The 27740-nt window shown below is 48.2% G+C and overlaps 1 protein-coding gene across 5 annotated transcripts in view; it reads left to right on the top strand.

Annotated features, from left to right (window-relative positions):
• Positions 1-21734, top strand: part of EPHA2 (EPH receptor A2) — a 33119-nt gene extending 11385 nt beyond the window's left edge. Inside the window, exons 3-17 of one of the 5 annotated variants that reach the window (XM_035118377.2) lie at positions 577-1237; positions 10052-10207; positions 10663-10995; positions 12069-12193; positions 12328-12487; positions 12787-12889; positions 13858-13913; positions 14824-14949; positions 15172-15354; positions 15559-15620; positions 16402-16611; positions 17222-17371; positions 18703-18896; positions 19142-19297; positions 20271-21734. In XM_035118377.2, coding sequence (XP_034974268.1) covers positions 577-1237; positions 10052-10207; positions 10663-10995; positions 12069-12193; positions 12328-12487; positions 12787-12889; positions 13858-13913; positions 14824-14949; positions 15172-15354; positions 15559-15620; positions 16402-16611; positions 17222-17371; positions 18703-18896; positions 19142-19297; positions 20271-20376 — 2781 coding nt within the window. In that variant the 3' untranslated portion in view covers positions 20377-21734. Of the gene's footprint in view, positions 1-576; positions 1238-10051; positions 10208-10662; positions 10996-12068; positions 12194-12327; positions 12488-12786; positions 12890-13857; positions 13914-14823; positions 15355-15558; positions 15621-16401; positions 16612-17221; positions 17372-18702; positions 18897-19141 lie in introns of all 5 variants that reach the window. The other 4 variants (XM_035118378.2, XM_060276310.1, XM_060276312.1 and 1 more) reach the window with 4 other exon arrangements.
• Positions 21735-27740: the final 6006 nt, after the last annotated feature.

Below are 27740 nucleotides of genomic sequence, written 5' to 3'. Positions count from 1 at the left end.
CATAGGAGCCCAGGGCAGCAAACAGGATTTTAAAAATGAATGAATGAATGAATGAATGAATGAATGAATAAAAGCAGTCTAACATTCTCATAGCTAAATAATTTCAAGGTTGCCAGAAAGAGTATATATTTGACCCATCGAATGCTTGGGTGAATCGGAACGTTTTAAATGCCTGTCTTGATGTTAGTGAGAGAGGCAGGGGCACCTCACTAGAGGGCCTTTCATAAATGAGGAGCTGCTACCAAGAAGGCCCTGTAAAGGCTCCTTGATGGGTGGGCAAAGGCAGTGCATCTCTGAGTATCTGATGCTTGGAACAGTCAGTAGGGGAAATTTGTGACCTTCGTGTCTGACTTAGCAGCTTCCCAGGACAGCAGATTAGCCATAGTTGAAAATGAAGATTCTACATTTGCATGACACTTGAACCACAAATAGTCTCTGCTTGAACCTATTGTTTCAAAATCCGTTTTTTTTTCCTGGTGTGCCGCTGTTTCCAGTGGCAGTCACTTCCACAGATTATTACATGTGCAAGAAAAAACATTTCCTTTAACGACAGCCATTTTCTCTTCCCACCCCCAGTGGGATCTTCTCCAGAACGTCATGAACGAGTCCCTCATCTACATCTACTCGGTCTGCAACGTGATGGAAGCGGAGCAGGACAACTGGCTGCGGACCAACTGGATCTACCGCAGCGAAGCTCAGCGCATCTTCATTGAGCTCAAGTTCACAGTCCGAGACTGCAACAGCTTCCCCAGCGCGACCGGCACATGCAAGGAGACGTTCAACCTCTTCTATGCCGAGTCGGACGTTGATTACGGCATCAATTTCCAGAAGCGCCAGTTCCGCAAGATCGACACCATCGCCCCAGACGAGATCACGGTGCGGGAGGACTTCGAGACACGCAATGTCAAGATCAACATGGAAGTGCGCTCGGTGGGGCCCCTCACCCGAAAGGGCTTCTACTTGGCCTTCCAAGACATTGGGGCTTGCGTGGCCCTCCTGTCCGTCCGGATCTATTACAAGAAATGCCCTAAAGTCTTCCGCAACATGGCGAGCTTCCCCGAGACCATTGCTGGCGCTGACTCGCAGGCCTTGGCGAAGGTGTCGGGCGATTGCGTCAAGGATGCCTTGGCCAACGAGGACCTGTTCATGCATTGCAACTCGGACGGGGAGTGGTTGGTGCCCATTGGCGAATGCCGCTGTCGCGAGGGCTATGAAAAAGACGGGGACAGCTGCAGAGGTAACTTAGGCTTTGCTTTTTTATTTGTTTTGTGTTGCTGAACTTCCCAGTCGGCATTAGGACAAAGCAATACTTGTTAGAGCCCAGTGAAGGGAACGGAGGGTGCAACTGATGTCGCTCTGCCCCTACTTCATCCTTGTCATCCAAAGCCCACCTGAACAAAAATGGCGCTTCCATAAAGTGTCCAGGGCAGGCTCTATGATTTCTACAGATGTGAGGCAGCTGTTGCTGCTGTTCCTCTTTGCCCTCAGGGTGGGAACTTGACTTCTGGGGGGCATAGTCAAGAGTGATGGAGGTGGTCTCTAGTGACACACTGGGCCCTACCTGTTGTTGTGGCCTTCAGTTATGTCTGCATAGCACCCACAAGGACTCTGCCCCTCATGCTCCCAGTCTTTCCAGCTATCTGGTGCAAGCAGGCAGGCTGCACTCTGAGAAGTTCAGGATCTGTCAGGTACCAGCAGTTTCTCTCTACTGGGTCCCATGAAAATGTCAGACTTTTAGTCCTTTGTCTACTTACATGAGGGCCCCAGGAAATGCATCTTCAAGTTTCTTATGGGGTGGGCTGGCTGTTCTCTTCTTCTTTCATGCCCCCACTTCAAATCTGCCTTAGCAACCCACAGGAGTGGGGAGACGGCTAACAGGAAGCCAACCCATGATGTTTCCCTTCCTCTGCTTTTTCTCTGCAGTTCTGTCTTGTCTTGTCTGCATGGTCCCAGCAGATTATTACTATTTCTCAGCCAAAGTGTTCATATTGCTTGTTAAGTATTTCACTGCTGCTACTCCTTGGTCCATTTGTTTGGTGAAGTTTGATATTGACAAAGGCTGCAGATAAATATTCTACACTTCTCCAGTCTCCAGTCTGGCCAGAAATGTTACACACACGGGGCAAGAAATGCTGAATGTGTGTGTGTGTGTGTGTGTGTGTGAGAGAGAGAGAGAGAGAGAGAGAGAGAGAGCGCACTGACAGTAAGTCTGAACGAAAGTCAAAACAAAAAACAAAAAAATCCCTTCCAGTAGCACCTTAGAGACCAACTACGTTTGTCATAGGTATGAGCTTTCATGTGCATGCACACTTCTTAATCTGAACGAAAGATTAGAGGGTTGGAATGAGTGGCGGTTTCATGCCTTGCCTTGGTGTCCTCCTTCATGACATCAATGACCCCCCTTCCCCGCCCCCTCAGCCCCTGATCCTAAAAGAGCCCTCAGTTCCAAATTCTGGAATAGTGGCCTTTGTGCATCAGGACTTTCTATGCTAGACAAAGAACCTAGGAAGCTACCTAATGCCAAGTCGGATCCTTGGTCCATCCATCTCTCTCAGTACTGCTGTAGCCCCTGCACTGCCCTTCTGTTTCGGGGAATTCAAAATGGGGGAGAGAATCGGTTAAGAGGGGAGAGTGGTTCAGTAGAGAATCAAGTGGCCTCGGAAGGCAGCTCATGTCAAAGCTCATGTATCTTGTATATAGAAGTTTCCAGGGTTGATTCCATTTAAAAAAAACAAACTCCTTTTTTATATGTACTGCCATATAGAGGAAGTGAGAGCAGCAGCCACGTTTCCCCCCCAACACACACCCCTATCTTGCTCTTCTGTTCCTCACCAATCCAACTGAGTGAGCCCCCTTCTTGGGAAGTGGGGACTTGTTGGGGGGCAGGAGGAGGCAGCTGCAAAGAGGCTTTGCTTCAGGAATGTGTCTGGGTTTTACAGAGAGAGGGAGAAGGAGATAAGGAACCTTCAAGGTTATGGAGTAATATAGGCCTCTTGAGCAAGCATTCTCTCCCCCCCCCCCAAATCAGGCTCACCTGATAGAGACTGTTATCTCACTTCCCTCTTGCATGATATCGGAGGCCAAAAGGGGGGAGCCAAAACATGGGGAAGGGAGCTGCTGGCCGCTCAGTTTCTTCAGATGGCCTCTCTCCAACATCAGCGAGAAGGAATTCAATTTTTCGATGGAGTGGGCAGACTCCATGACTGGCCTTGGTCTGGAGAGAGCAATGTACCCCTCGGGGGCATAGCTGCCAAGTTATCCCTTTTTTACAGGGATTTTCCCTTATGCTGAATAGGCTTCCTCGCGAGAAAAGGGAAAACTTGGCAGCTATGCTCGGGGGAGACATGGCTGAATAAGCCTGCATTTAAAGGGGGTGCTATTTTACCCTCTTACCTACTGTATTTTTAGCCACTCATGGGGTGCAGTGGGGCTCAGAGAGGTGCTAAGGAGCAACTAATCTCCATTGAGAGTGATGCTGCTTAGCCTCTTGATATAGTTTGCTTGCTGCAGGGGACTGGACGGAGGAGCTGGGGTGGACGACTGGACATTGTGTCCACTCCCTCTGTGGTTGATCCCCACCTCTTGTTGGAGTTCCAGTGCCTCTGAGCTTATGCGGAGCGCATTTATCTCGTTGCCGCTCGCCCCCCTGCAACCACGTGTGGGATTTCATCAAAAGCCAAAATCTTTCTTTTTCTTTCTTTTTTTAAGAAAGGTGAGAGCGTTGCCTAGAAACACTTGTTTGATTTCCAATCTAGTCTGGCGGGGTGGGGTGTATTGGTTTGGATTTGGAAGCAGAATAGAGGATTTCTCTCCTTTCCTCCCTGCCCATTCCACAATGGCATCCAGCACCTGCCCCCCACCCCACCCCACCCCGCCAACAGTGCTGGTTTGCAGGCCCAGCCTGGTTGCCACAGTGACAGCCATGCCACTGTCCCACCCTCTGCATTTGTCTGGTACCAGGGGGGATGCAGGGGCGGGGGGAGGAGGGCTGCTTCTGGGAATTGAAAAGACGAAAGGGTGGCCTTGGCTCCAAGAGTGATGGCAGTGGGTGGAGAGGAATAACTGCTGTTGGTTTTTTCCTAACTCCTTTCTGCCTTGATCTTCCTTGTTAAATCCCTGCTTCCCAGCCGCACACCTAGGAGAAGTTCCCTCCATCAATTGTCTCTTGGTGGGAAGGAACATAGAGCCATTTCCCCCTTCTAAGCCATTTATTCCTTGAGCATTTTTGCAGAAGCCTACCTGCCTAATCCCCACCTTCTTGGTACTTACTTTCTTTCTTTCTTTCTTTCTTTCTTTCTTTCTCTCTCTCTCTCTCTCTCTCTTTCTCATGATGGGATAAGCTGCTCCTCTGTGGGCCCCTCTCCTTGTTTTCAAGGCTGCCCTCCCCTGTTGGCTGCCCCAGCCCCCCTCCAGATCTCCTAATCCTGGCCTCCTTTCTGAAAGGGGGAGCACCTTCCCACCTCCCCCCCACATTCCCTTCTCCAATGGCATCTCCACCTCCAGTGAGCCTCCAGCCCGGCTCAAAGCATCCTTAATAGCAGCAGCAGCAGAAGAAGAAGCAGCAGCTTCCCATCTTCTCTCCGATCCATCTGGGGAGATGTGGCAATCATATGCAGACCAAGCACCCAGCCATCTCCCACCCCCAACTTAGCCCCAAGCCTTGGACCCTTAGCAGGGGTGTCTCCAAAGACACTGGTCCTCTGTCCTATCTGAATGGAGGCATTGTGTGCCCGTGAGCGAGAGTGTGTGTGTGTGCGCGCATCTGTATATGAGGCTTGGGTAGGGACCCCCGCTGGCTTATAAACTCGCCCTCATTAAACCAGACTGCCTGTTGGTGCTGTGAATGGCAAGGGCTGACATGTCCCTTTGTCCCATTCCGCCTCCCTCTCCTGGCTGTCTCCTTGCTCCTCCAACCTTGATTCATGGCTGCTTAAATGGCTTGCCGTGCTCTCCAATTTATCTGGCTATCTCTTGGCATTAGCGTCTGCACGATTTTAGGTGACACCCACGCGCAACTCTCAAATTTCACCTGCTAAGGAATCCTGTGTAACCACCCAAAAAACCTTAGTGCCATAGGAAGGCCTTGGGAATCCCCTAAATGATGGCCTGCTTGGCATTCCGTCTTAACTGGGTCAAGTCACACAAATGAATTGGCGATTGGGTGGCGAGCTTCCCTTCCCTTCTTTTTCTTGCTCTGGGTTTTTAAACACGCAATTTCTGGAAGCGTGCTAGGTGTTGCAAAGAGCACAGGGGTAAGGCACACAGGCACAGCTGCGTTTGGATTTTCTGGCACCAACAGGTATTGATCAAGGAGGAGACTTCAGAGTCTCTGCTTGGCAGAGATCCTGGGGGGTTGCAACAAACTGCATTGGGTGGGTGGGGGCATTGACTTCTGCTGGCCTGGCCACCCCCCATCTGCACCCTGCCAACGCTTCCGCCATTGGGCTGCCGCTGTCTCCCTCCCAAGGCCAGTTGCATTCTGCAGCAGCCACCGCTTCCTCCAGCGGGAGGGGGGCGGGATTGGAAAAAGGAATTTGCCCTTTTGTGTAAAGATACTCTGACCTCCCATCCCTCTGGCCTCTGTGAAAAGGGAGGCCCATGGGCAGGAAACAAAGGCAGTTTATCTTCAGGAATAAACACAGATATTCTTGGCTTCCTGCACACATTCCCAGCCGCCCCCCAGCCCTTCACTCCTTTTTAGCTCCTGCTGGCAGGTTCTGTGCTGCCACCAACCATCACCATCTCTCTGTGTGTTTTGCCTCCCTCCCTGCTCTGGCCTTCAAGTAAGATAGATGCCAAGGAGGGTTCTATTCGCTGGCTGACAATATCTCAAAAGGCCAACTGCCCACCCGCCAAAGCCTTGGCATGGCATTGTGTGCTACTGTGCTCTTGCCTACAGCACGAGGCCAGCCAAGTGGCGTCATGTTCAGAAGGTGAATTATTGGAAAAGCACCAGGGGCACCTGCCAGCAAACATTCAGCTTCTTATGTTTGTATGCAGTGGTCCAGCTCTCAGGACGTGCCTTTTGTATCAATGGTATTAGTCAGGCTGCGACGTTGAATGGGTTTAAAAGGTGTCGCCCTGATTGGTCAGGCAGTAGGGCTTGATTGGGTGCCTTAATACAAGGGTTTATTTAAATCCACCCATGGCAAGAGCCCTCTTCAGAGTCGTCCTCTCTCGCCTGCAGGAGGGGATGCCTCTTCTGAGACTTTTTGCTACAGGACAATTGTGTTTTACCCATATGCAAGCTTAACTGCCAAATTCATGACATTGATTGACATGCTCTTTTAAATGGGTTGAAAGCCTAGTTTTTGCAGAACCGTGGAATTTTTTTTAGAGTTGGAAGGGGACCCTGAGGATTCTCTAATCCAGGCATCCCCAAACTTCGGCCCTCCAGATGTTTTGGACTACAATTCCCATCTTCCCCAACCACTTGTCCTGTTAGCTTAGGGATCATGGGAGTTGTAGGCCAAAACATCTGGAGGGCCGCAGTTTGGGGATGCCTGGTCTAATCCAACCCCTTGCAATGCAAGAAGAGTGCAACACTACACTCTGACCAACTGAGCTATCCATCTAAGATTTTAAAGCTGCAATGTGAAAAAAACTTTGCAAATGATCAAGAGTCATGCTGAGGTGGCAGCTCTCCCATTAAGCCCCCCCCCCTCTGGGCTATAGTTTAGAGCAGGCACGTCCAACAGGTAGATCGTGATCTACCGGTAGATCACTGGATGTCTGTAGTAGATCACTGGCTCCCCTCAAAGAAGTTCAACAACTTTGACCTGAAATCCCCCCCCCCAAAAAACCCACAGGGCTTCCCTCCTAAGGAAAGCTCAACAACATTGACCTGAACCACCAAAAAGGTGGCAGATCACTGCCAGTTTTTAACTCTGTTAGTAGATTGCAGTCTCTTGGGAGTTGGCCACCCCTGGTTTAGAGGACTCCAAACTGATCAACAAGGTGTTGCCATTTTATCCAAGTTTCTTAAATAGTCATCTGGGGGGAGTGGTTTGAACTGCTGTGAGGTATCAACAGACCAGGTGGGGGACAGCAGCAGACACCTGGTGGGCAACATCCTCTTCCACCCCCCTCACAGCCACCACTCCCTGTTAATACTTCACACTGGGGAAGCAGCTGCCAGCACACCTGCCTCTGGAAGTCCCAGGGAGAGCCTCAACATGCCCAATAATTGCACACGGAAGCGAGTCTCGGCCAAGGGTGGCTGCGCTTATCTTTTGAGGGCATTTAACCGCTCAAACTAGAAACGTGTTCTAGACTCCTTCAGGTGGCATCTGTGGGGTGGCGGTGGGGAGGGGAGTGTTCTCGGTCCCTTGCAGCACAGACATTTGGTGCCTCCTGGCACACACCACAAATTCAAGCCAGCTGGGTTTTGTGGCCTTCCTAACTGCTGCACACCTTTTAAATATCGCTTAAATAAAGCTTCTCTCTCTCTCTCCTCTGCGGGAGGACCAAAAACCCCAGGATTCAGGTTTAAAATGATGCCAGCTGCCAAATTCAAAACGGAGGGAAAGGAACAACTTGCCTCTCTCTCTCTCTCTCTCTCTCTCTCTCCACCCCCAATTGCAGTGTGGGAGGCTGTGTCAGGGCATTCTGTCTGTGGGTCATCTTGGACCTTGGTGGGTCTTCGCTGGAAATATGCTTCTTGCAGTTTGACACCCTCCCCCCCAGCTAGTGTCTTGATCAAGGGAAGTCATAGTCCTGCTCTGTTCTGCATTGGTCAGGCCACACCTGGAGTTTTGAGTTTAGTTTTGAGCCCCACAATTTACAACTCATAATTGACAAGCTGGAACGTGTGCAGAGGAAGGCAAACAAGGATGATCGAGGGTCTGGAAACCAAGCCTTATGAGGAACGATTGAAGGAGCTTTTTCTCCTTGAAAAGAGGAGACTGGGAAGAGATAGGATAGCCGTCTTCAAATATCTAAGGGGCTGTCGCATGGAAGATGGAGGAGGCTTGTTTTCTTCTGCTCTGGAGGGTAGGATTTGAACCAAGGGCTTCAAGTTACAAGAAAGGAGATTCTGACTAAACATCAGGAAGTACTTTCTGGCAGTAAGAGCTGTTTGGTAGTGGAATAGACTCCCATGAGAGGTGGGGGCCTCTCCTTCCTTGGAGGCTTTTAAGCAGAGGTTGGATGGCCATCTGTCATGGATGCTTTAGTTGAGATACCTGCATTGCAGGGGGTTGGGCTAGATGACCCTTAGGGTCCCTTCCAACTCTGCAATTCTATGAAATACAATTCAACGTAAGCATTGAGGCAAAAGAGATCATCGTTTCACGCACACACTAATAGGGTCTGAACGAGGAGTGAACGGTCAGGAAAGAGAGAGTGAAAAAAGTGAATTCCATGTTGGGATTCATTAGGAAGAGGATTGAAAAGAAAAGTGCCAACATCATAATACCATTCTTCAAATTGGTGGTGTGATAGCACTTGCAGTTCTGATAATCACACCTGAAAAAGAATATTGTAAAGCTAGGAAAGGCTTAGGAAAAATCAGCCAAAATTAAAACAGGACTGAACAGCTCCTCTGTGAGGAAAGAAGAGGCCGTATGCAGATCTATGGTGTTTGACACTGTCTTATTGGAAATCCTTTTTTGGGGGGAGCTGAATTCCCCACCATAATCACCTAAGCACCCTTTTCTCCTTGCTTTGGGCACCAGCCCTGAACACACACACACACACACACACACACACACACACACACACACACTCCTGCCTTTGGTAGCATGACAGTTTTACAGCCTGCACTTTTGTTTCTAAGCAAACTGAGAGATCGCAGACCACACACACAAGATATTGAAAGAGGTTAAGACTGGGCATGCTGTTTCTGGAGAGGCAGCTTTCAAGAACCAGACCCTCTTTTCCATTTAACAACCCGGGTGTGTGCGTGCTTGCGTGCGTGTTTCTTTTTTAAATAAAACAACAACAACCTCTTGAGTGTAAGTAAAGTTCCATCTGGGGCAGAAGTTTGAAAATGCAGGAAAGCATTTCAAATAGCTAAGATTTGCTATGTTTAGGGGGACAGTTAACCAAATGGTATTTTGTGGAGCCTCAGTTATGGCCCGTCAGATTCGGGAAAGGATTCTCCCCACTCCAACCCAGCCTGGGACATTATCTCCCTCTCGGCATCAGGGGCTGTTGTGACCAGACAGGATGGTACAGAGTTCCATTGAGAAGACCCTGGCATTTTCTCCAGGCACAAAGACGCTTCTATCACTGTCTGGTTCACAGGAAGATTTTTGAATAGGCAGTCTTTTGAAAAATAGTTTCTCTGCATTGAATGGAATGGAGCCTCTGCCTGAGGTCCACTGCATTGGTGTGATCCTGGTAGCAGTGCTCATAGAGGGCTGTTGCTTGCAAGAAAGGAGTCCTCATGCCGGCTGCTGACTTGAGGCAAAGCTGTAAGTCGGGCCGCATTGAGTGCTTTCCAAACGGGAACCGGAGGCTTCTAAAGAGCTCTTCCTTTGTAGATCCCTCAAGGAAGTGACGTGATTCCAGGGGGATTTTGAGGAGCAAACTGAGTTCCTATGGAAGAGTTTACTCATGCAGGAAATAAGTAAGAGTTGCTTGTCTTAGGCATAGGCATAGATAGGCTGGGGCTTTCCTCTGCACATCCTTCCACCCTCCCCTGTAATGTGTGTTCACCGTGATGCATGCACAGGCACACTGGAAACCTGAAGAAGAAGCAGTGGTAGAGGTGCTCCAATTGATGCACATGTCAGCTTGGAGTGTGTTTTCATTTCCATTGAACAGATTAAAAGGACCTGAGTGTGTCTCTCCTCTTGTGCCAAGTATTCTTTGAAAACTAAAGTGCTTAGTGATCTTTGGATTAACCTTTTTCTTAAGTTCTTGTGAAACTATCATTCCCACTGAACACACGGGGAACTGAGGCGAAGAGATCAAACGGTGGCTAGGTGGTTTGATTTGAACTCTGGTCTTTCTGATAAAAGTCATCTCTTTTATCTGTTGTCTGCCGTGGGCCGTGGTTAGGATCCCCGGGAGGACTAACCCAACCCTTCTTTTCTCTTCTTTGCAGCTTGCCCACCTGGGTTCTTCAAAGAGGACATCTCCAACAACGCCTGCTCAAAATGTCCCTTGCACACCTTGCCATCTTCTGAAGGTTCCACCTCGTGCCCTTGTGAGGAAGGCTATTTTCGGGCTCCGGCTGATCCTGTTTCCCTGTCATGCACTAGTAAGTGAGAGATCTAAGCGGTACAATTGCCCCGGGTCCCAGGAAATGGTAAAGACTTGCTGTGTTGACGGCTATCCGCTTGGAGATTCATCAATGTCCAGAGGCAGTTTGCAAGTATTTAATGAAACCAAGCAACCTTGGATAAGCTATTGCTGTTTTAATCAGTTTGTGTCAGTCACAGGAGGGAAGGCAGGAAGTGAGAAAAGCAGCAGGCTCGCTCCTGCGCAATGCAAGATTCCTCGTGGACAATATTTGGTGAGGGATGGGATAGATACCTGAGATGGAGAGAAGGCCAGAGTGAGGAGAGAGGGATGGAGGATAGTACCAGAGAAAGAGCCAAAAGTTGGAAGTGAAGGCCTAGGAGTGCTGAGTTGCTGGGCTAAGTGGGGAGTGGTCTTCTGCCCTGCATCAAAGAGACCCGTTAATTAGGCCCTTTTTTTGTTCTCCGTTCACAGGACCCCCTTCTGCTCCCCATGGTGTCACAGCCATAGGCTTGGGTGCCAAGGTTCAACTACGCTGGTCCTCACCTCGGGACACAGGTGGCCGCAAGGACATCACATACAGCGTGTCATGTGAGCAGTGCTGGCCGGAGTCAGGAGAGTGCCGCCCCTGCGACGCCACACTCCGGTATTCAGAAAACCCTCACAACATGGCCGGCACTTCCCTGACCATCAGCGATTTGGAGCCACACGTTAACTACACCTTCACGGTAGAGGCCCAGAACGGAGTGTCCTCCTTCAGCCCACGGCGCAGCTACGGCGTCACCAGCATCAGCGTCAACCAGACGGGTAAGGGGGCCCAACGTCACAGCCGAGGGAAAACGATGCAGATGTGCAGGCCAATGGCATTTCATACCATAGAGTGCACAAATCATTGTCCTCAGAGCTGTTGCCTTCCGGCGCTGCTTTCCGGAAGCATATGGCGGGTGCTGTTGGGGCAAAATGTGGTCTGATCCAACATGGCTGTTCTTGCAATCGATGCCACTGCGCAAGAGGCATTCCTTGGTTCTTGAACATGTTGGCCTTTTTTTTCATACGACAGCCACAGCAAAGAAACTTCTTGGCTGCTAAGGATGTGACTAGGGATTGCCCAGAAGAGCTGAGCCCTGGGTGTTTTGTGTTAGGTTTCCCAACCACCACTGCCTTTTAAAGCTTCGTTTTACCAAAACAAAAAACAAAAAAAACCCACCTCCTTACAGGATCCTGCAGAGCCCAGTGCACCATCCAAATTTGCCCAGAGGCTCTTCGGATAGCTGGATGGGACAGAGGAGGAGACAGCTGTGTGTGTTTTAGATAAAGGTAGCAGTGTTCAGTTGTTGAGCAAGTTTAGTTTTAGTTTTAATATGCACATAAAGCAGCCAAGAGGTTGCAAGCGGTACAGAGGGCCCAGTCCATAGAGTGTACTGCATCTAGAAAATAGTTTTAGCTCAGAGCTTAAGCCATGTTAGTAAAAGCTAAACACACACACACAACAACAACAACACCACACAAAATTGCCTGTCTAAATTTGAAACTATATGTATAGATTAGCATATGCTAATTTCATGCTAATTTGTGCCATTTGCCGTAAGCACTTGGCCACACCCTTGTTATGAAGGCAACTGTGCAAAGTGGGGTCATGTGGTTTGTCTGTTGGGCTTTATTTTGGACCTGGGTATTCATCGTTTCTGCGAATGTAATTTGAACAAACTCTTGAAGTCATAAGACGCCTCATTACAAATGAGGCTTTAAGAGTTTGCAAATTCTATATGGATCTGGGGCTACTGGCTGGCTGGTGACTGGAGCAAATGGTTTTGGCTGGGGAGGGTGCAATCCATCCACTGCAGCAACCCAGACTCTTTCTCCTCCTTCCCCATGCTCAGAACCTCCCCGAGTGACATCTGTGACCATGGATGGCCGCACCACAACCAGCCTAAGCCTTTCCTGGACTGTCCCACCCCGGCAGCAAAGTCATGTCTGGAAGTACCAGGTCACTTACAAGAAGAAGGTATCTGTCTCTCCTTGGTACTTCTCTGCTCTTAACTTTGAGCAAACCACACACACACCCCAAAAAAATTCCCCAGCCCATTTCACAGGGAGAAACTGAGCCATGTGAGTTTTTGTGTGTTCCTTTCCTTGCAGAAGGATGAGAACAGCTACTCGGTACTGCGCTGCGAAGGGAGCTCTGTGACCCTTCCTAAGCTCACCCCTGGGACCAAGTACTTGGTGAGCGTCCAAGCGCTGACCCAGGAGGGTCAGGGAACCAACAGCATGGAGCACGAGTTCGAGACGCTTGATGAACGTGAGTTTTTTTGGGGGGGAGGGGCAAAGCTCCTCTAGTTAATGCCGAAGCAGGGAAAGTAAATTTTGGGGCGGGGGCAGAACTGGAGCAAAGTCACCAGAAGAGAAACACACATTTGCAAAGTGCCATGTAAACAACAAAAACTACACACACACACACACACACAGAGAGAGAGAGAGAGAGAGAGAGAGAGAGAGAGAGAGAGAGAGAGAGAGAGAGAGAGAGAGGGAGGGAGGCAATCTGTTTTCAGATAGCAATGTTTTCCTAACCACCACCTTTCTCTTCTCTGCACCCCACAGGTTCTGATGGCACAAACACCGCTGCAGTTATTGGGGGTTCTATTGCTGGCTTCGTTGTCACGGTCGTGGTGGTGGGGCTGATTGTCGTGCTCATTCGCCGAAGGCATGTGCTTTGATTTTTTTTTAATTCTGTTTGTTTAAGGCAGCGGGGGCAACAATGGCTTTTAGGAGAGCTGGATGCCAACTGTTCCTTTGCTTCCCACGGCGTGCAAACAGGCAACTTACAGCAACCTGTCACCTCCAGTCTAGCAGGCTTTGCAGGGTTTTTTGTTTTTTTAAAAAAAATGATTCCATAATCTATTTTTCCAGAGGCAAAAGTGGAATGAGTGTACGCTTCTCCCAAGTGCCTTCAGTTTTCAGAGAAATGGTTTGCAGCAAGTGAGCATTTTTGCCAGATGGCAAACTGTCTGGCCTTTTCCTTTTGGGGGTTTTCCTTTTTCAGAAGCAGTTAAAAAAAAGAAAACTGGAGCAGGGAGTTCCAATGGATCTTCCATTAGCACATGCAAATACAGCACTCCATGTCTAGCAACACCAGCATCCATCTGATGCCACAGTCAAACCAGGCTCAACATGCTGGGCTTTGGAGATTCCCCTCCTGGTTTATTCCTTTTTGTGTTTTTAAACTCTTTAAGATAAACCATCAAAAGTGAAAGAGGGAGAGAAACATGCTGCTGAGTCGTGGTGCCCTTATACCAGCCCCATGTGCTCTCTCCTCTGGGCTGTATTTTTAAGTCATGAATTTGCAATTTTGCATTCGTAGGCCTGCTTGCATGTCCATTGCATTGGTGCAATGTGCCAAAATTAGGGAGGGCAGAACCTTTGGGAGTGAGACTGAAGAACCTGAATTGATCAAGCATATTTCCCAGAAATCAGTGGAAGGCAGTGGCAAAGGTACATTAGTGCCTTGACACAAAAAATAAGTTAAAAGGCCTTTGAGAAGGAATGGGACAGAGGTTACAAGGTTTGATGCAGGGAGGTTTGTGTCTAGTGGATAAGGTATTCTGTGGGAGAAGGCGCAGATTGGATTGCCTCACAGGATCACTCAAGAAAACCCTTATTGTTGTCGTTTAGGAAAAAGAACTCAAGGGCCCGGCAGACACCAGAGGATGTTTATTTCTCCAAGTCTGGTGAGTAATGGTCACTGGCCATGGCAGTGCAGGAGGTGGGATTTGCTGGATCTGAAATATCATGCAGAACAGAAAAGGGCAAAAAAAAAAAATACAGGCTGTTTAGACCTTGAGAGTGAGCATTTACTGTTAAAGGGGTGCATTTACTGTGTCTGAACCGGCATGCATGTCCAGCACTCACATGTATTCGCACACACACAAACCAACAAGAGGTTTGGGGTCTTTTGCTAGAGTTATAGCATGCGTACCTTTAGGAATGCGTTTGCCTCTATTCCTGCCTAAATAAAACTCCTGACACCCGATACTGAATTTTATTCTCTGCTGGCAATCCCAAAAGACCTCTTAAATGCCAGACCAGGCAACCCAGTAATTTTTAGAGGCAAACAAATCATTTTTACATTAAGATTATTGAGAGGCACATTAACAAAGACGGCTTACTTTATTACACACGGTGAAAATGACAGAATACGTACATGCTGTTTCAGACAGAACAATTTAAGTAGGGAGCAAATAATACCATACATCCTAAAGAGTGAAAGAATCTCTACCTATTTGCAAAAGCGAACTCAAACTGATAGTAAGTTAACAAATGGAGGGAGAGGGAAGAAGAGCATTGGTGGGGGGACTTGAGATGAGTAGCTAGTTTCATCGTGCTTTTGAATTTAACCCGGAATTTCCTGCCTGCTTCTCACCTCGCCCATCTTGCAAATTAAGTGTTTGGTTGAAACTCATCCTAGCAGGCTGTGGCTGAACTGGCCGTCTTTTCTCCACCCTCTGCTCCATTGCTGGATCACAGACTAACTTGGCAGTGGGCAATGCTTGAAAAGCAGAGAGTTTAGGCATGGAACTGCTTCATAACAGCCTCTGCCAAGAGCTCCCCTTAACTGTGTTGTTCCTCTTCGCCCCACAGACCAGCTCAAGCCTCTGAAGACGTATGTGGATCCCCACACCTATGAAGACCCCAATCAGGCAGTCCTGAAGTTCACAACTGAGATTCATCCTTCGTGCATCTCCCGGCAGAAAGTCATAGGGGCAGGTAGGGTGCCTTCCATCCACCTTGCACAATGCAGTTGGCTGATGGAGGTGGAGAGCGTGTGTCTTCTCCCCTTGCAGTCAAGGCTAGTTTCAGAAGGAGCTTTCGGAAAGGGAAATAGTAATGCTAACTTCGATCTTCAGGTTGAAGCTGCCCCTACTCATCCACCCTGTAGTTATTTGAAAAGAGTATTAAACACTTCCACTTTTTTTTCTTTTTTGCCAGGTGAGTTTGGGGAAGTCTACAAGGGAACCCTGAAGAACAGCAAGAAGGAGATCCCGGTGGCCATCAAGACGTTGAAAACTGGCTACACAGAGAAGCAACGCATCGACTTCCTGAGCGAGGCGAGCATCATGGGCCAGTTTAACCACCACAACATCATCCGCCTAGAGGGAGTTGTCTCCAAATGTAAGAATCCCTAGATAGGATTTAAGGACCTTGGTGGCTGATACTGGGTTCCTGTTCCAAGCTACCTTGATACTGGGTTCCTGTTCCAAGCTACCTCTTTCTGCTGGGGCAGTTCCAAGATACCAAACTCCTGTGCAACTTGCATCAGAGTTTGGAATCTACTTGGATCTCATAAGCCAATTCTCTCTCTCTTTCTCTTTCCAGATAAGCCGTTCATGATCATCACAGAGTACATGGAGAATGGTGCCCTTGATAAATTTCTGCGGGTAAGTATTATTCTGTTCATCGCTGGCTTCCTTCTCATGGATACTGTGAGTGAGAAGAGTCTGTTGGATCAGGCCACTGGCCCATCTAGTTCAGCATCCTGTTTGCAATGTGGCCAGCCAGATGCCCATTACAGGAAGCGCTAAAGCAGAACCTGACAGCAATGGCACTCACCCCCCCACCCCCCCTGCAGTTTCTGACACTCTGAAGCATACTGCCTCCAACATAATGGGGTTTTATGGATTGGAAGAGCCTTTATTCTTAAAGGCAGCATGTACATATTTTAAGTCAACAGGAATAAAGCTTCTGCTTGAGAAGCTAGCATTTAGCTTGCATAAAGGTAAAGGTACGCCGGAAGTTGTACGCCGGCTCCCTTGGCCAATAACGCGAGATGAGCGCCGCAACCCCAGAGTCGGTCACGACTGGACCTAATGGTCAGGGGTCCCTTTACCTTTACCCCTGACAGTTAAGTCCAGTCGCTTCCGGGTCATGTGGCCAACATGACTAAGCCGCTTCTGGCAAACCAGAGCAGCACACGGAAACGCTGTTTACCTTCCCGCCGGAGTAGTACCTATTTATCTACTTGCACTTTGACGTGCTTTCGAACTGCTAGGTTGGCAGGAGCTGGGACCGAACAATGGGAGCTCACCCCCGTTGCGGGGATTCAAACCGCCGACCTTCTGATCGGCAAGCCCTAGGCTCTGTGGTTTAGACCACAGCGCCACCCGCGTCCCCCTTAGCTTGCATAGTTGGTCCTAATTCCTTCCCTTTTTGCCTCAACAGGAAAAAGATGGGGAATTCTGTGTTATTCAGCTGGTGGGCATGTTGAGGGGTATTGCCTCTGGTATGAAGTACTTGGCCAGCATGAATTATGTCCACCGGGATTTGGCTGCCCGCAACATCCTTGTCGACAGCCAGCTCGTCTGCAAAGTCTCTGACTTTGGTCTCTCCCGCGTCCTGGAGGATGACCCTGACGCCACCTACACTACAAGCGTGAGTGAAAATGGCTGCTGTCCCGTCATGTTAAGTTACGGTTTTGTCCCACCATTGCCAAGGAAGCTGCAACGGGTGGGAAAGGGGATGCATCTTCGCCAGCAATATGAGAGCCAGGGCTGACATCTGGAGGAGCTGCCCATAGTATAGGAGTAAGAAATAGGGAAGCCAGAAAGGTGGGGTATAGGGGGTCCAAACGGGAGGAAGGAACTTCTAACATGCTGGTGGTGGATGATCAATGGAATGTGTGTGACCAGTAGCAGGAAGTCTGCTTTACAGCTCAGTATAACAGGGAGCCAGTGGGAATTAATCCAGGCTCTAGGAACACCTGAAGAAAGAAGAGGAAGGAAGGAAGGAAGGTTTGTTTCCCATGACTGCTGGCTAAGGTCTCTGCCCTGGTTCCGGAAGGATTTGACTTCTAGTCATCAACATCTGCCACTTGGCTAAAACTTGAGACCTTGCTTTTCTATCAGGAACTTCAGAAATTGCCTGAACGGAGGAAAGCACATATTTAGAGAGCCTGGGAATTTGAAGATGTTTTCTCCCCCAAATCAGTGAGTGCCTTGGGAGCCAGAGGTTCTGACGGTTTCGGTGTGATTGTCCCTTGCAGGGTGGGAAAATCCCAATCCGGTGGACGGCACCAGAGGCTATCTCTCATCGCAAGTTCACCTCGGCTAGTGATGTCTGGAGCTACGGAATAGTGATGTGGGAGGTGATGTCCTATGGTGAACGGCCTTACTGGGAGCTCTCCAACCACGAGGTAAGCTATTGGATGTCCTTGTGTGGGTGCTAACTAAGGGGCAAGTGGTGCCCGTACTGGTGACCAGATTACTGTTGGATCCCTTGTGTTTGGAGTTTTCTGGCTAATGGAGAAGAAAGCTAATTCTAGGAGACACAGTCGAAATATATAAAAAAATAAAAAAATTGTCCAGTAGCACCTTAGAGACCAACTAAGTTTGTTCTTGGTATAAGCTTTCGTGTGCACACTTCTTCAGATACACTGAAACAGAAGTCACCAGACCCTTATATATAGTGGGAGGGTGGGGTTTTTCTTAGGAGGGCAGTAGGAGATGGGTGATTGACTCAATGGGTATGGTAAACCTGTTGACAACTGTTAACGACTGGAATTAGTCCTACAGGAAAAAGCAAGGGATAATATGCACATGATTAGCATATTTAATGAGACAGGAATCCAATATCTCTATTAAGACCAGGTCTCTCCAGTTTTCAGTTCAGTGATAAGCTGTAATTCAGCAACTTCTCTTTCAAGTCTGTTTCTGAAATTCTTTTGTAATAAGACAGCTGCTTTGAGATCCTGTGTTGGATGTCCTGGGAGATTGAAGTGTTCTCCTACTGGCTTCTCTGTCTTGTGATTCCTGATGTCAGATTTATGTCCATTTATCCTTTGGTGTAGGGTTTGGCCTGTTTGTCCAATATATAGAGAGCTGAAGGGCACTGCAAACATTTGATGGCATACACAATGTTAGAAGATGAGCAATTAAATAGGCCTGAGATGGTATGTTTGATGTTGTTGGGTCCAGTGATGGTGTTGTCTGGGTGTATGTGGCAGCAAAGTTGGCATCTGGGTTTATTGCAGGCTCTGGTACCAGTGTCCAGTTGGTCTCTAAGGTGCTACTGGACAATTTATATATACTTTATATATTTCGACTGCATAAGACCAACACAGCTACCGGTACCTACCTGAATCTAATAGATACAGTCCCAGTTCCAGAATGCTAATGGAGTTCTGTCTTGAGGTCCATTTTTTAAATGAAGCAATACGAGGCACACCCCCTCCACATCCCACCCTAGTTGTGTGTGGAAATGTCTTTGCCCCCAACATGGGCTCAGTCTTACAAGGTAAATTGCATCATGAGTTTTGCCCAGACATTCATCCATTCGTTCTGACTGAAGTTACATAAAAGGGTGCTTATTGCTTGGGTTCCTCAAAGTTTATGTCTGCAAGGCTAGGGGTGGGCTTGCAATCCTGCCTGCCTTGGATGCTGGTTTTTATGCTAGGATGGGTGGTCTTTCCAAGCTGAAACCCCTTCACTGTTGTTCACTTTGCCAATGCTCTACCTTCCCAAACAGGTGATGAAAGCAATTAATGAAGGCTTTCGGCTCCCAGCACCCATGGACTGTCCTTCTGCCATCTACCAGCTGATGATGAGGTGCTGGCAACAGGAGAGGAGTCACAGACCCAAATTCAATGATATTGTTAGCATCTTGGACAAGCTCATCCGTGCTCCTGAATCACTCAAGACTTTGGCTGAGTTTGACCCTCGGTACGTGCCTGTCTTCTGGGCCTCCTGCTCTCAGAATCCCTAGATACGGGTTGGGAACTGTTGTCTCTGAACATCCCCTTCCCCTCTCCAGTCCTTTGAGATGGAAGCATGTAGGAACAGTGCCAGGAAGGGGAAAAAAATTCCCAGCCCATAAGCCTCCCAAGAATTCTCTCCATCCACTTGGGCTCCCTTAGACAAGACCGAACTTTAAAGAGCCGGGGTCCCTTTTTTTTTTGTCTTTGAAGGATCTCCATTCGCCTACCCAGCACCAGTGGCTCAGAAGGGATCCCTTTCCGAACTGTGGCCGAGTGGCTGGAATCCATCAAAATGCACCAGTATACAGAGCACTTCGTGGGCGCTGGGTACAATGTCATTGAGAAGGTGGTGCAGATGACCAATGAGTGAGTGTGGCAACTTCCACTCTTCCTCCAGTTTTTCATCCCCATGCCTGCCGAGAATGCTTCTCCTGTTTTCCCCCCTCCATGGTCTTTCTTCTGAAGCCTTTGTTCCCCTCCTGAGAGAGGAGGTAGCTGGAGTTCAGGCTCCTCTGTGAAAAGTCAACTCAGTAGGCTGTGAACGTCATGGTCCACTTGACCCCTTCCCAGTTCACAGCGGAGAATGAGGCTGCTTTCTGCTTTGATTTCTAGAGAGGAGAGAGCTCCCTTCTTTTGTCACATGACTTCACTGTTAGAATCCTCTAGTAGAAAGAGCATAGGTGCAAAACACCTGGAGTAAAGCACACCTTTCTCGATAATTTAGGAAGCTACCTTATACTGAGTCAGAACATTGGACCATCTAGCTCAGTATTGTCTACACTGACTGGCAGCAGCTCTCCAGGGTTTCAGGCAGGGGATATCCCTAACCCATTTGCCTTTCGTTCATATGAAGGCGACTTTCTGTTCCTATATACTTCAGTTTCTCTCCTGTATTTTGATCATAAATTCATCTTTCCATTGTGTCGGGGTGGGGGGTTACACATCTTCTTGTTGCTCTCTCTTGTTGTTCTCCCCTCTCTCTTGGGAGAGGCTGATTCAAGACTGCACCCTATAATTAAGCCACTTTATGAGGCCAGGAAAACGAGGAGTGGCTCGTTAAAAGCAGACGGGTGCCCAGCCTCCTTGGATCATGGCAAGGGGAGTCCACACCTCCTCAGCACGGGAACCTTTGTGTGATATTGAAGCTGTGGCTTCATATGTCTTGCAGTGAGCGACCTCGGTTTCTTTTTAATGATACCTCTACAAGAAAGATGGAGATACTGAATGTCAAATTATGCTGGTGGGAGTTAAAGGAATACAGGTTTACCCCACCTTTACACTCCGAATTTCACAATATTCCCCACTAACCTGGTCACATATGTTTTCTTCCCATTCCCAGGGATATCAAGAGAATTGGGGTACGCCTGCCAGGACACCAAAAGCGCATTGCCTACAGCCTCATGGGATTGAAGGAACAGGTCAGCACCATTGGCATTCCAATCTAAGGTGGACAGATCTTGCTTTGTATCCTTGCCCAAATTCAGCTCCCCAGTGGCCAGGCCAAGAACCATTGGGCCGTTGTACTTCCTGATACATACTTGAAGTGGAGAATTCAGGAGAACCTCTCTCACCAAGGATGCCGACTGCCAAAGAAGGAGTCGGGTGTCTGCTTTCCACTGTGCTTCCTCAGCATAGCTCCATGTTTTATTGCCTGGCCTCATAACTGCTCTTGTCTGCTGGAAATAGTAACGCTGCGGTGCTGGAAGTTTTCAGACGAGGCATTGGGCTGTGCCACATGCTGACGCCAAGCGGATCTGCCAAAAGCCACATTTCATTCCTCGTTCCTCTCTCCTGGCTTGGACAGATCCTGGGACTTCTGGACGCCTAGTGCCACCCCTTCCTGCCATCTGGCTCCCTTCTGTTTACAGCCCTGCAACACAGAAGACCAAAGCATCCCTAGAGCTGTTCATCCCATTGCCAGCTCTGCCATCTTGTCTCCTAGAAACCTGCAGGCCCAATGCCATATTTATTTACCTATTTGAAAGCCCAAACCTCAACTGGTTAAGACTCTGTGGATTTTGGGAGGTGGGAGAGTTTCCTCATGCCACAGCAACGTTGTTGAACTTTTTTGGACGCTGAACCAGTTGCTCTGTTCAGTCACAGATGGGCTCTTCCTTTGTTCTACCTTTTTAAGAAGCCAAACGTGGTTGGATCTGCCTTGTGCAGAGTCCCCTCTGGAATTTGCGAGTTTCAGCTTTGAAGTGGTTGTGCCAGGGATGACCGAAAATGACTCTCCACAGAGTCATCTCAGTGTTTCCTGCTCTCTATTTATTCATCTTTTCCAACTGCTGCCCTTTCTCCCCGTTCCTATAATGCACTCTTGACTTATTGACAATTGTTCTCCTTTCATATTACTTCAATTTTTAATTTATTTTTTTATATTTATTGATTTTTTTTTTAAAAAAAGCAAGACTTTGCTGTTAAGGGTTATCATGCACAACTTGAACAAAAATGTTTACCTTGTGTGCATGGATATTTCTAGCTTTAATAAAATATTTTTATTCTTGTTTTGTTGTGTAAACTGCACTGTATGGAATGAAATGTGAGCACATACTGTTAACTACCTTTAAGGAGCTGGCTGTTGGCCACCGTTACTAACGGGCTTCCCAAAGGCATCTAGTTGGCCATTGTGAGAATAAGATGCTTGACTAGATGGGATTTTGGCCTGATGTAAGAGCCAGTTTCACTGTTAGGGCTTAAGACCAGCTTCTAGAATGTTATAGGTCCATCTCTTGCATTGAGGTTCTTTCTCGAGTCCATTTAGGTGATGTGGAAATTTAATAAACCTTTCTTGCAGAAGTCACACATGGTTAACCCCATAATCTGCCACCAGCTGATCACCCCAGCGTTCAAAACTCCCATTTTTCTAGGCACATTTTGCGACAGGGAATTTAATCAGCGTGAGCAGTTTCTGCGCTCTGGGCACAGTATTGCGGCTAAGATTGCAGATTAAAGCAGCAGAGTGGAAGGAAAGGAGGACCTTTTTTCTGCCTCCCGACTTCCAGCCACTCTCTGAAGACTGGAGAAGAGACCCTCTTAAGAATATTAGGGGGGTGGGCAGAGGAAGCACGGCTTTGTTTTTTGCAGACTTCAGATGAGGACCGGACCATGTGAAAAATGCACTAAAGATTTTAGCTGCAGTTCACTCATTTTCAGCTTTGTATTCTTGTTAACACTGGGTCACCCTACATGTCAAAGTGCAAGAGCAGACAGGTTTTTGGGGGTGAGGGGTTGGCAAGGGGTGGGAGTAGAATCATCATGGTAATAATTTCCCTCTTGCTGTGGAAAGTGGGTAGGAAGAGGTGTCTCTCTCGCACGCCCTGCATTGATGACCATCCAGTGGCAGGAGAGCCAGGCAAAGCCCAAAAAAGGACTTCTTCCAATGATGCAAGATTAAGTTTATTGGAATTTGCTATCGTGAGAGGTGGCTGCAGTCACTCCCTTAGGTAAAACGCAGGGAGGAGAAAGAAAAGGGTCTGCCTATGGCTATTAGCAATGATGAACAAAAGTTCTGTGTTCACAGGCAGCCTTCCTCTGAGTAAAGCAGCCCTCTTAACTCTCTTGCCAAAGAGTCATACAGGTACTCTGTAATCTGCCTTCTGCTAACCAGCAGCCACTTTCCAGCATTTCAGACACTAGGCTTTGCTGGGGACTGACCCTGTGGTCTTTTGCATGCAAGGCAGATGAGATGCTGTTGAGCTACTGCTGTCCAGGAACAAATGTCGATGCCCAGAGTGGGATAGCACCTCCTGGGTCTGCAGCTGGGTGTGGGAAATAAAATAGTTTTGAATGCTCTACTGTATAAAAAGAATTACGCATGCGAAAGCTGGCATGGTTAGGAGCTTCTCTCCGACATATATATCTGAATATCTGAGTTCTGCCTGGTTTCTCTCCTCCGCTCCCCCTGCTACAATCCCTCTCTTCACCATTCCCCTACTGACTTGTGTATACAAGTCAATGTGGACTGCAAGCCTTGCGTGCTAAGCCTGTGTCACTCCCTACAGTACCTGTTAGTCATGCTACAATTGTAACCCTTCATTTCATGACAATACCTGTCTGCAAAGGGTTGCAAAACAACTTTAATGTTTTAATTCCATGGTGGATGCCAACCCCAGAAGGGAAAAGATGGCAAGAGAGAGAGAGAGAGAGAGAGAGGATACCTCTCAGGATGCCAAGCTACAAATTAGTTCCAAATCTTTCTAGTGAGAGGTACATAGCAGCCCTGAAAATTCTGTCAAGCGGTGCTCCTTGACTTGGCTGCCAAGTGCAATCAAGCCTATGCTCAGCCAAGGCTGCCAAACTGGTTCTTCGCTTGTTCGCTGGGATTTCCAAGAGGTGGTTGATCCAACCAGGATGGTGGCGCATCACGTTTTTGGGGATTGCAAAATGCTGGGAAATGAAAGCTCCTGTTTACAACTTGCTCAAGCCTCTGGGCTTGGTTAGGGCAAGTAAGGTCAACTTGGCACAAGGAAATGCAGGCAGCCAAGACTGCAGCATCATAAGCCTGTGGGGACAACTCAGAAACTTCCAACTGGTCCAAAATGCACTGGCCAGATTACTGACTGGGGTTCCATTTGTGTCTCCTATAAGCCCTGTTCTAAAACAAGGCCACCTTCTTCCCTGCAGACCCTCTCAAGTGTGAACATCAGCAGAGGTGGCCTGAGAGAGGGTGTTCTCTGTTGCAGCCCCGAAGTTGTGAAACTCCCCGCAGAGGTGTGTCTGGTACCTTCATCATCCAGCTTTTCCATATGCTAAAGATCTCCCTCTGCACGCTGGCCTTTTGACACATGAGTATAAAATTTTAGGGCCCACTCTAGTTGTGATTGTGACTTGTTTTAAACTGTTTTTAATGTTGGATTTTGTGTTTTTGTAACCCATCCTAGGGCCTCATGGCGAAGGCTGGGTAATAAATCTAAACACAAATAAAACAGCAAGGTGCCCTAGAACAAAGCAGGTCAGGTTGTTTGCCTTTCTAGATTGAAACTGTCCACTTACACTCTTTACTGGCAGTGGCTCTTAAGAGTCTCAAGCAGGGAATGGTATTTGCCATCACTTGTCACCTGCTCCTTTTAACTAGAGATGTCAGGGGATTGAACCTGAGTCCTTCTGCGCGCACACACACACACACACAGAGAGAGGGGGGGGGAGAGAGAGAGAGAGAGAGAGAGAGAGCATGCTTCCCATCATTTAGACACCTAAGAAAGTGGGTACAGAACAGCAATGGGTAGACAGAAGCAGCAGAGACCTGGCAGGCTAGTGTGGGTGGTGGCAGAAGAGGCTCAACGATTGCCTACAGAGAACTAGAGTTTTATATGCATTCTTTACTTGGAGGCCTTGAGTGAGGCATTACCTCCTACGGTAGAATAGCTACACACAATTTACTGAGATCAACATCCCTTTGCGTGAAGGTATCCCAGGCCCCATGACCTTTTTCCTTTATAGGTTTGTGGGTTCTTCTCTGACCATAGGGGTTAATGTCTTAATCGAAAGCCCCCCTCCCCTCTGCTCCCTTAATCTTCTTTCCCCCACCCCCCACCAGTCAGCAGCCCAAGGCCCCTTCCCCCTCTCCCATCCCCTTTTCATTGTTCTCCTAAACTGTCCTGTGATCCCAGCAAAAAGGATGTGGCTTGCTCTTGCTCCCTCCCTCCCTCTCTTAAGATCAAGCAGCCCATTTTCTCCAGACCCTCCTTTGTCCTCCTTCCACTAGGCAAGCAGCTCCTTTGCATTTTAATGCCTGCTTCCAAGGGAGCATGCGGCCACTAGCAATTACAAATCCCTGTAACAAAGATCTAAGAGACAGAGGGAGGAGGGTTATTTTGACAGAGGGAAGGAAACACAGGGAAGGCTCCCCATGGAAAAGCAATGGACTGGCAGGCTGAAAACAGATCAATTTGTATTGGTGAGCAGGCAGGAGTGTGTTTTATTCTGCCCAACATTTAAACATGCACTGTCCCATGAAAAGATGGAACAACCACCCCAGTCTTAACTGTCAGTGCTGATTCCATCACTGCATGGCTAGGTTTCTTCTTGCCATTGAGGTAGGCCTGGATGTAGCCTCATCATAAAAAGATGGGCTTGACCACAAACCTTTACTTATGGAAATGCAAAATCAATATTTGCAGTCTCATTTGCGGGAATGCACAAGGTGCTTATATTGAACCCAACAAAGACCAGGGTAGGAATATCAATACAGAACCTTTTTTCTATGTTGGTCTCCCCACTGTGGTCATGGGAAAAGCCGCCCTACTTTTAGGGTCCAACTTTACTTGGTGCGGGGAGGTTGGTTGAGCCCCTAGACCTGATCCAGGAGGACATCCATGCAATCAGCTTGTTTTCATGATTGGAGTTCACCTTTCTTACTAAGCATCATGTTATGGCTTTCTGGGTCGCATCCAGCAGTGCACCTGGCTACGCATAAAAGGCACTGCAGTCATGAGCTGCCATACATCCGGATTTGCCCGGACATTTTCCCCGATTTCTGCCCAGACATTGCTGCCGACTGCAGTATTCTGGATAGGTCTGGGGAAATCCGGATGTACGGTAACCCTACAGAATGGCAACAGTGAGCACTGGCTGTGATCACCCATAGGATGGGCTTGGTTTGCACACCAGTGTTAAGAAGAGCCTAGCTGCTAGATCAGACCAAAAACACTCATCTAGTCCAGCATCCTGCTTCCTGCAGTGGCCAAACAGATGGTTTCCAGGAAGCCCACAGGCAACACATGGAGGTGACAGTCTTCCTTGCCCCCTCTCTCCACACACACACACACACACAAAATCTACTGCCCATAACAAATAGTATTCAGTGGCACATTGTCTCTGAAACTAGAGATTCCACTCAGGCCTCTTCCATTAATTCATTATTTGTACCATAATGAATAAGGCAGTCACAGGCCATCACCACATCCTGTGGCACTGAATTCCATAAATTATATGTTGGATGAAGAAGTATGTTCCTTTGTCTCTCTGTATTACCAATTTAACTGGGTACGCCCAATGTCTAGTATTATGGAACAGCGGGTGGGGAGGCTGTGGCTCTGCGGCAAGAGCACAGCTTTGCAAGCAGAAAACTCCAGGTTCCATCCCTGACAGCTTCTGTAGGTGAGGCTGTGAATGCCCCCAATCTGAAACCCTGGGGAGTTGCTGCCAGTCAGCGTAAGCAATGCTGAGCTAGATAGATCAATGTTCTGTAGGCTGCTTATGATGTGACATGTCCCAATTTCAAATCCTAGACAAGTCCTGCTCTATACGGGGAAGGGTGGCTCCGGAAATGTGCACATTTGCACTCCAAAGGTCCCAGGTTCAGTCCCTGGTAGCGTCTCCAGGTAAGGCTGGGGAAGAATCCTGCTTGAAACCCTGAAGAGCTGCTGGCAGTCAATGCAGACAATACTAAGAGACCAACGGTCTAACACGATGTTAGGCAGCTTTCTGTGTTCTGCCTGCTTCTTCCTGAAAACTTGCCTTGGTGCAAGAGTCTTCTAAAGTCCTTTGGCAGCCATATACACAGAATGCCTCAGATTCCATTGTGTGGCTTTGGGCATTTATAGAGCTCTGGATTTCTACAGCAAAGTGTTGTTTTTTTCGGGGTGTGTGTGTGTTGTTTTTGTTTAAATTGCCTGTCACAACTGGTCAATTCTCAGCCCTTCGTTATTGTTGCTATTTTTGATGTACCGAGTTGGGACACTGCAAAACTTCCAGAACTCGCTTCGTTTCCCTTCCCATCCTCTCCAAAAGGGAAAGGGAAGAGACCCAGAGACTCTGCACGGGTCACTTGGCACAAAAAAAAAAAGCAGCTTGGAAGCGCAGTGACCCTTTCAAACTGAGAAAAAGCAGTTAGCATGAGAGCACGTTCAGCTCGGCTGAAAAGGAGGCCAAACAATACCATTCCCTTGGCATGTGGCACAGCAGGCTTTGGGTGCTCAGCCACTGAGCTTCTGGATGCCATAGATTGGCAAGAGGGCCTTGTTTTAGCTGAGGGTGGGAGCAATTCATGGTCTGATCCTGCATCAAGCAGTTATGGTATCTGTGTGGTTATGATGAATCGGACTGGTAAAACAACATAGGAAGGAAGTACACGCTTGAATGTGCATGTGTACACTGTCTTCTTTCCCTCCCTGCCTCCCTCCCACCCTGGGCACAGGCAACCCCTGCTGGTATTCTTGATGCTGACCACCAGTGGCTTTCCTGCATTTCAGAGAGGGCCCACCTGCAGATGCTACTGGGGACTGAACCTGGGACTTTCTGCATGCTCAGCCACTGAGCTAGAGCCCTTCCCCAAACAAGTAGCCAACTAGAAAACAATACAGAAGCAAATAAACGTGGCTACACTAAGGCCAACAACGAGATTGAAAAGTGTCACTTGCAACCAATGATTCTGCACACTATATTGCCTAGCAAATTTGGCTAACAAACTGTAGGATTAGCATCATGTCCTGTCCTGGTCTGCGGCGCTCCATCTCCTTTTAAGCTGTACTTTTTCCCCATACCTTCCTCTCTAGGTAAAAGTGAATGAATAATTATTATTTTAAGGTAAGTCAGGCCAGAGTTGCTGGCAGTACTGTTTACATCGGGAGCAGCCAGCTGAGTCTCAAGGGATTTTATTTAAGGCAAAAGATGCAGCCACATTGGCGAAAGCCAAGCAGGTCTGGGTGGGAGACTATCTGGGCAGCATACTCTGCCTTGCATTCCATCATCGAAAAAAGGCAGGATATAAATGTACCGGTAATAAAGGACCTCAAGGTGCTTAGGTTTCGAGTTTTGACAACTGGGGGAAAAGAAGGACGGGGGGACGGACGACAAAGGCAACAGA

This window comes from Zootoca vivipara, chromosome 6 (genome assembly GCF_963506605.1).
Source record: "Zootoca vivipara chromosome 6, rZooViv1.1, whole genome shotgun sequence".
Classification (NCBI taxonomy): Eukaryota; Metazoa; Chordata; class Lepidosauria; order Squamata; family Lacertidae; genus Zootoca; species Zootoca vivipara.
This window is presented reverse-complemented; position numbering and strand designations above follow the sequence as displayed.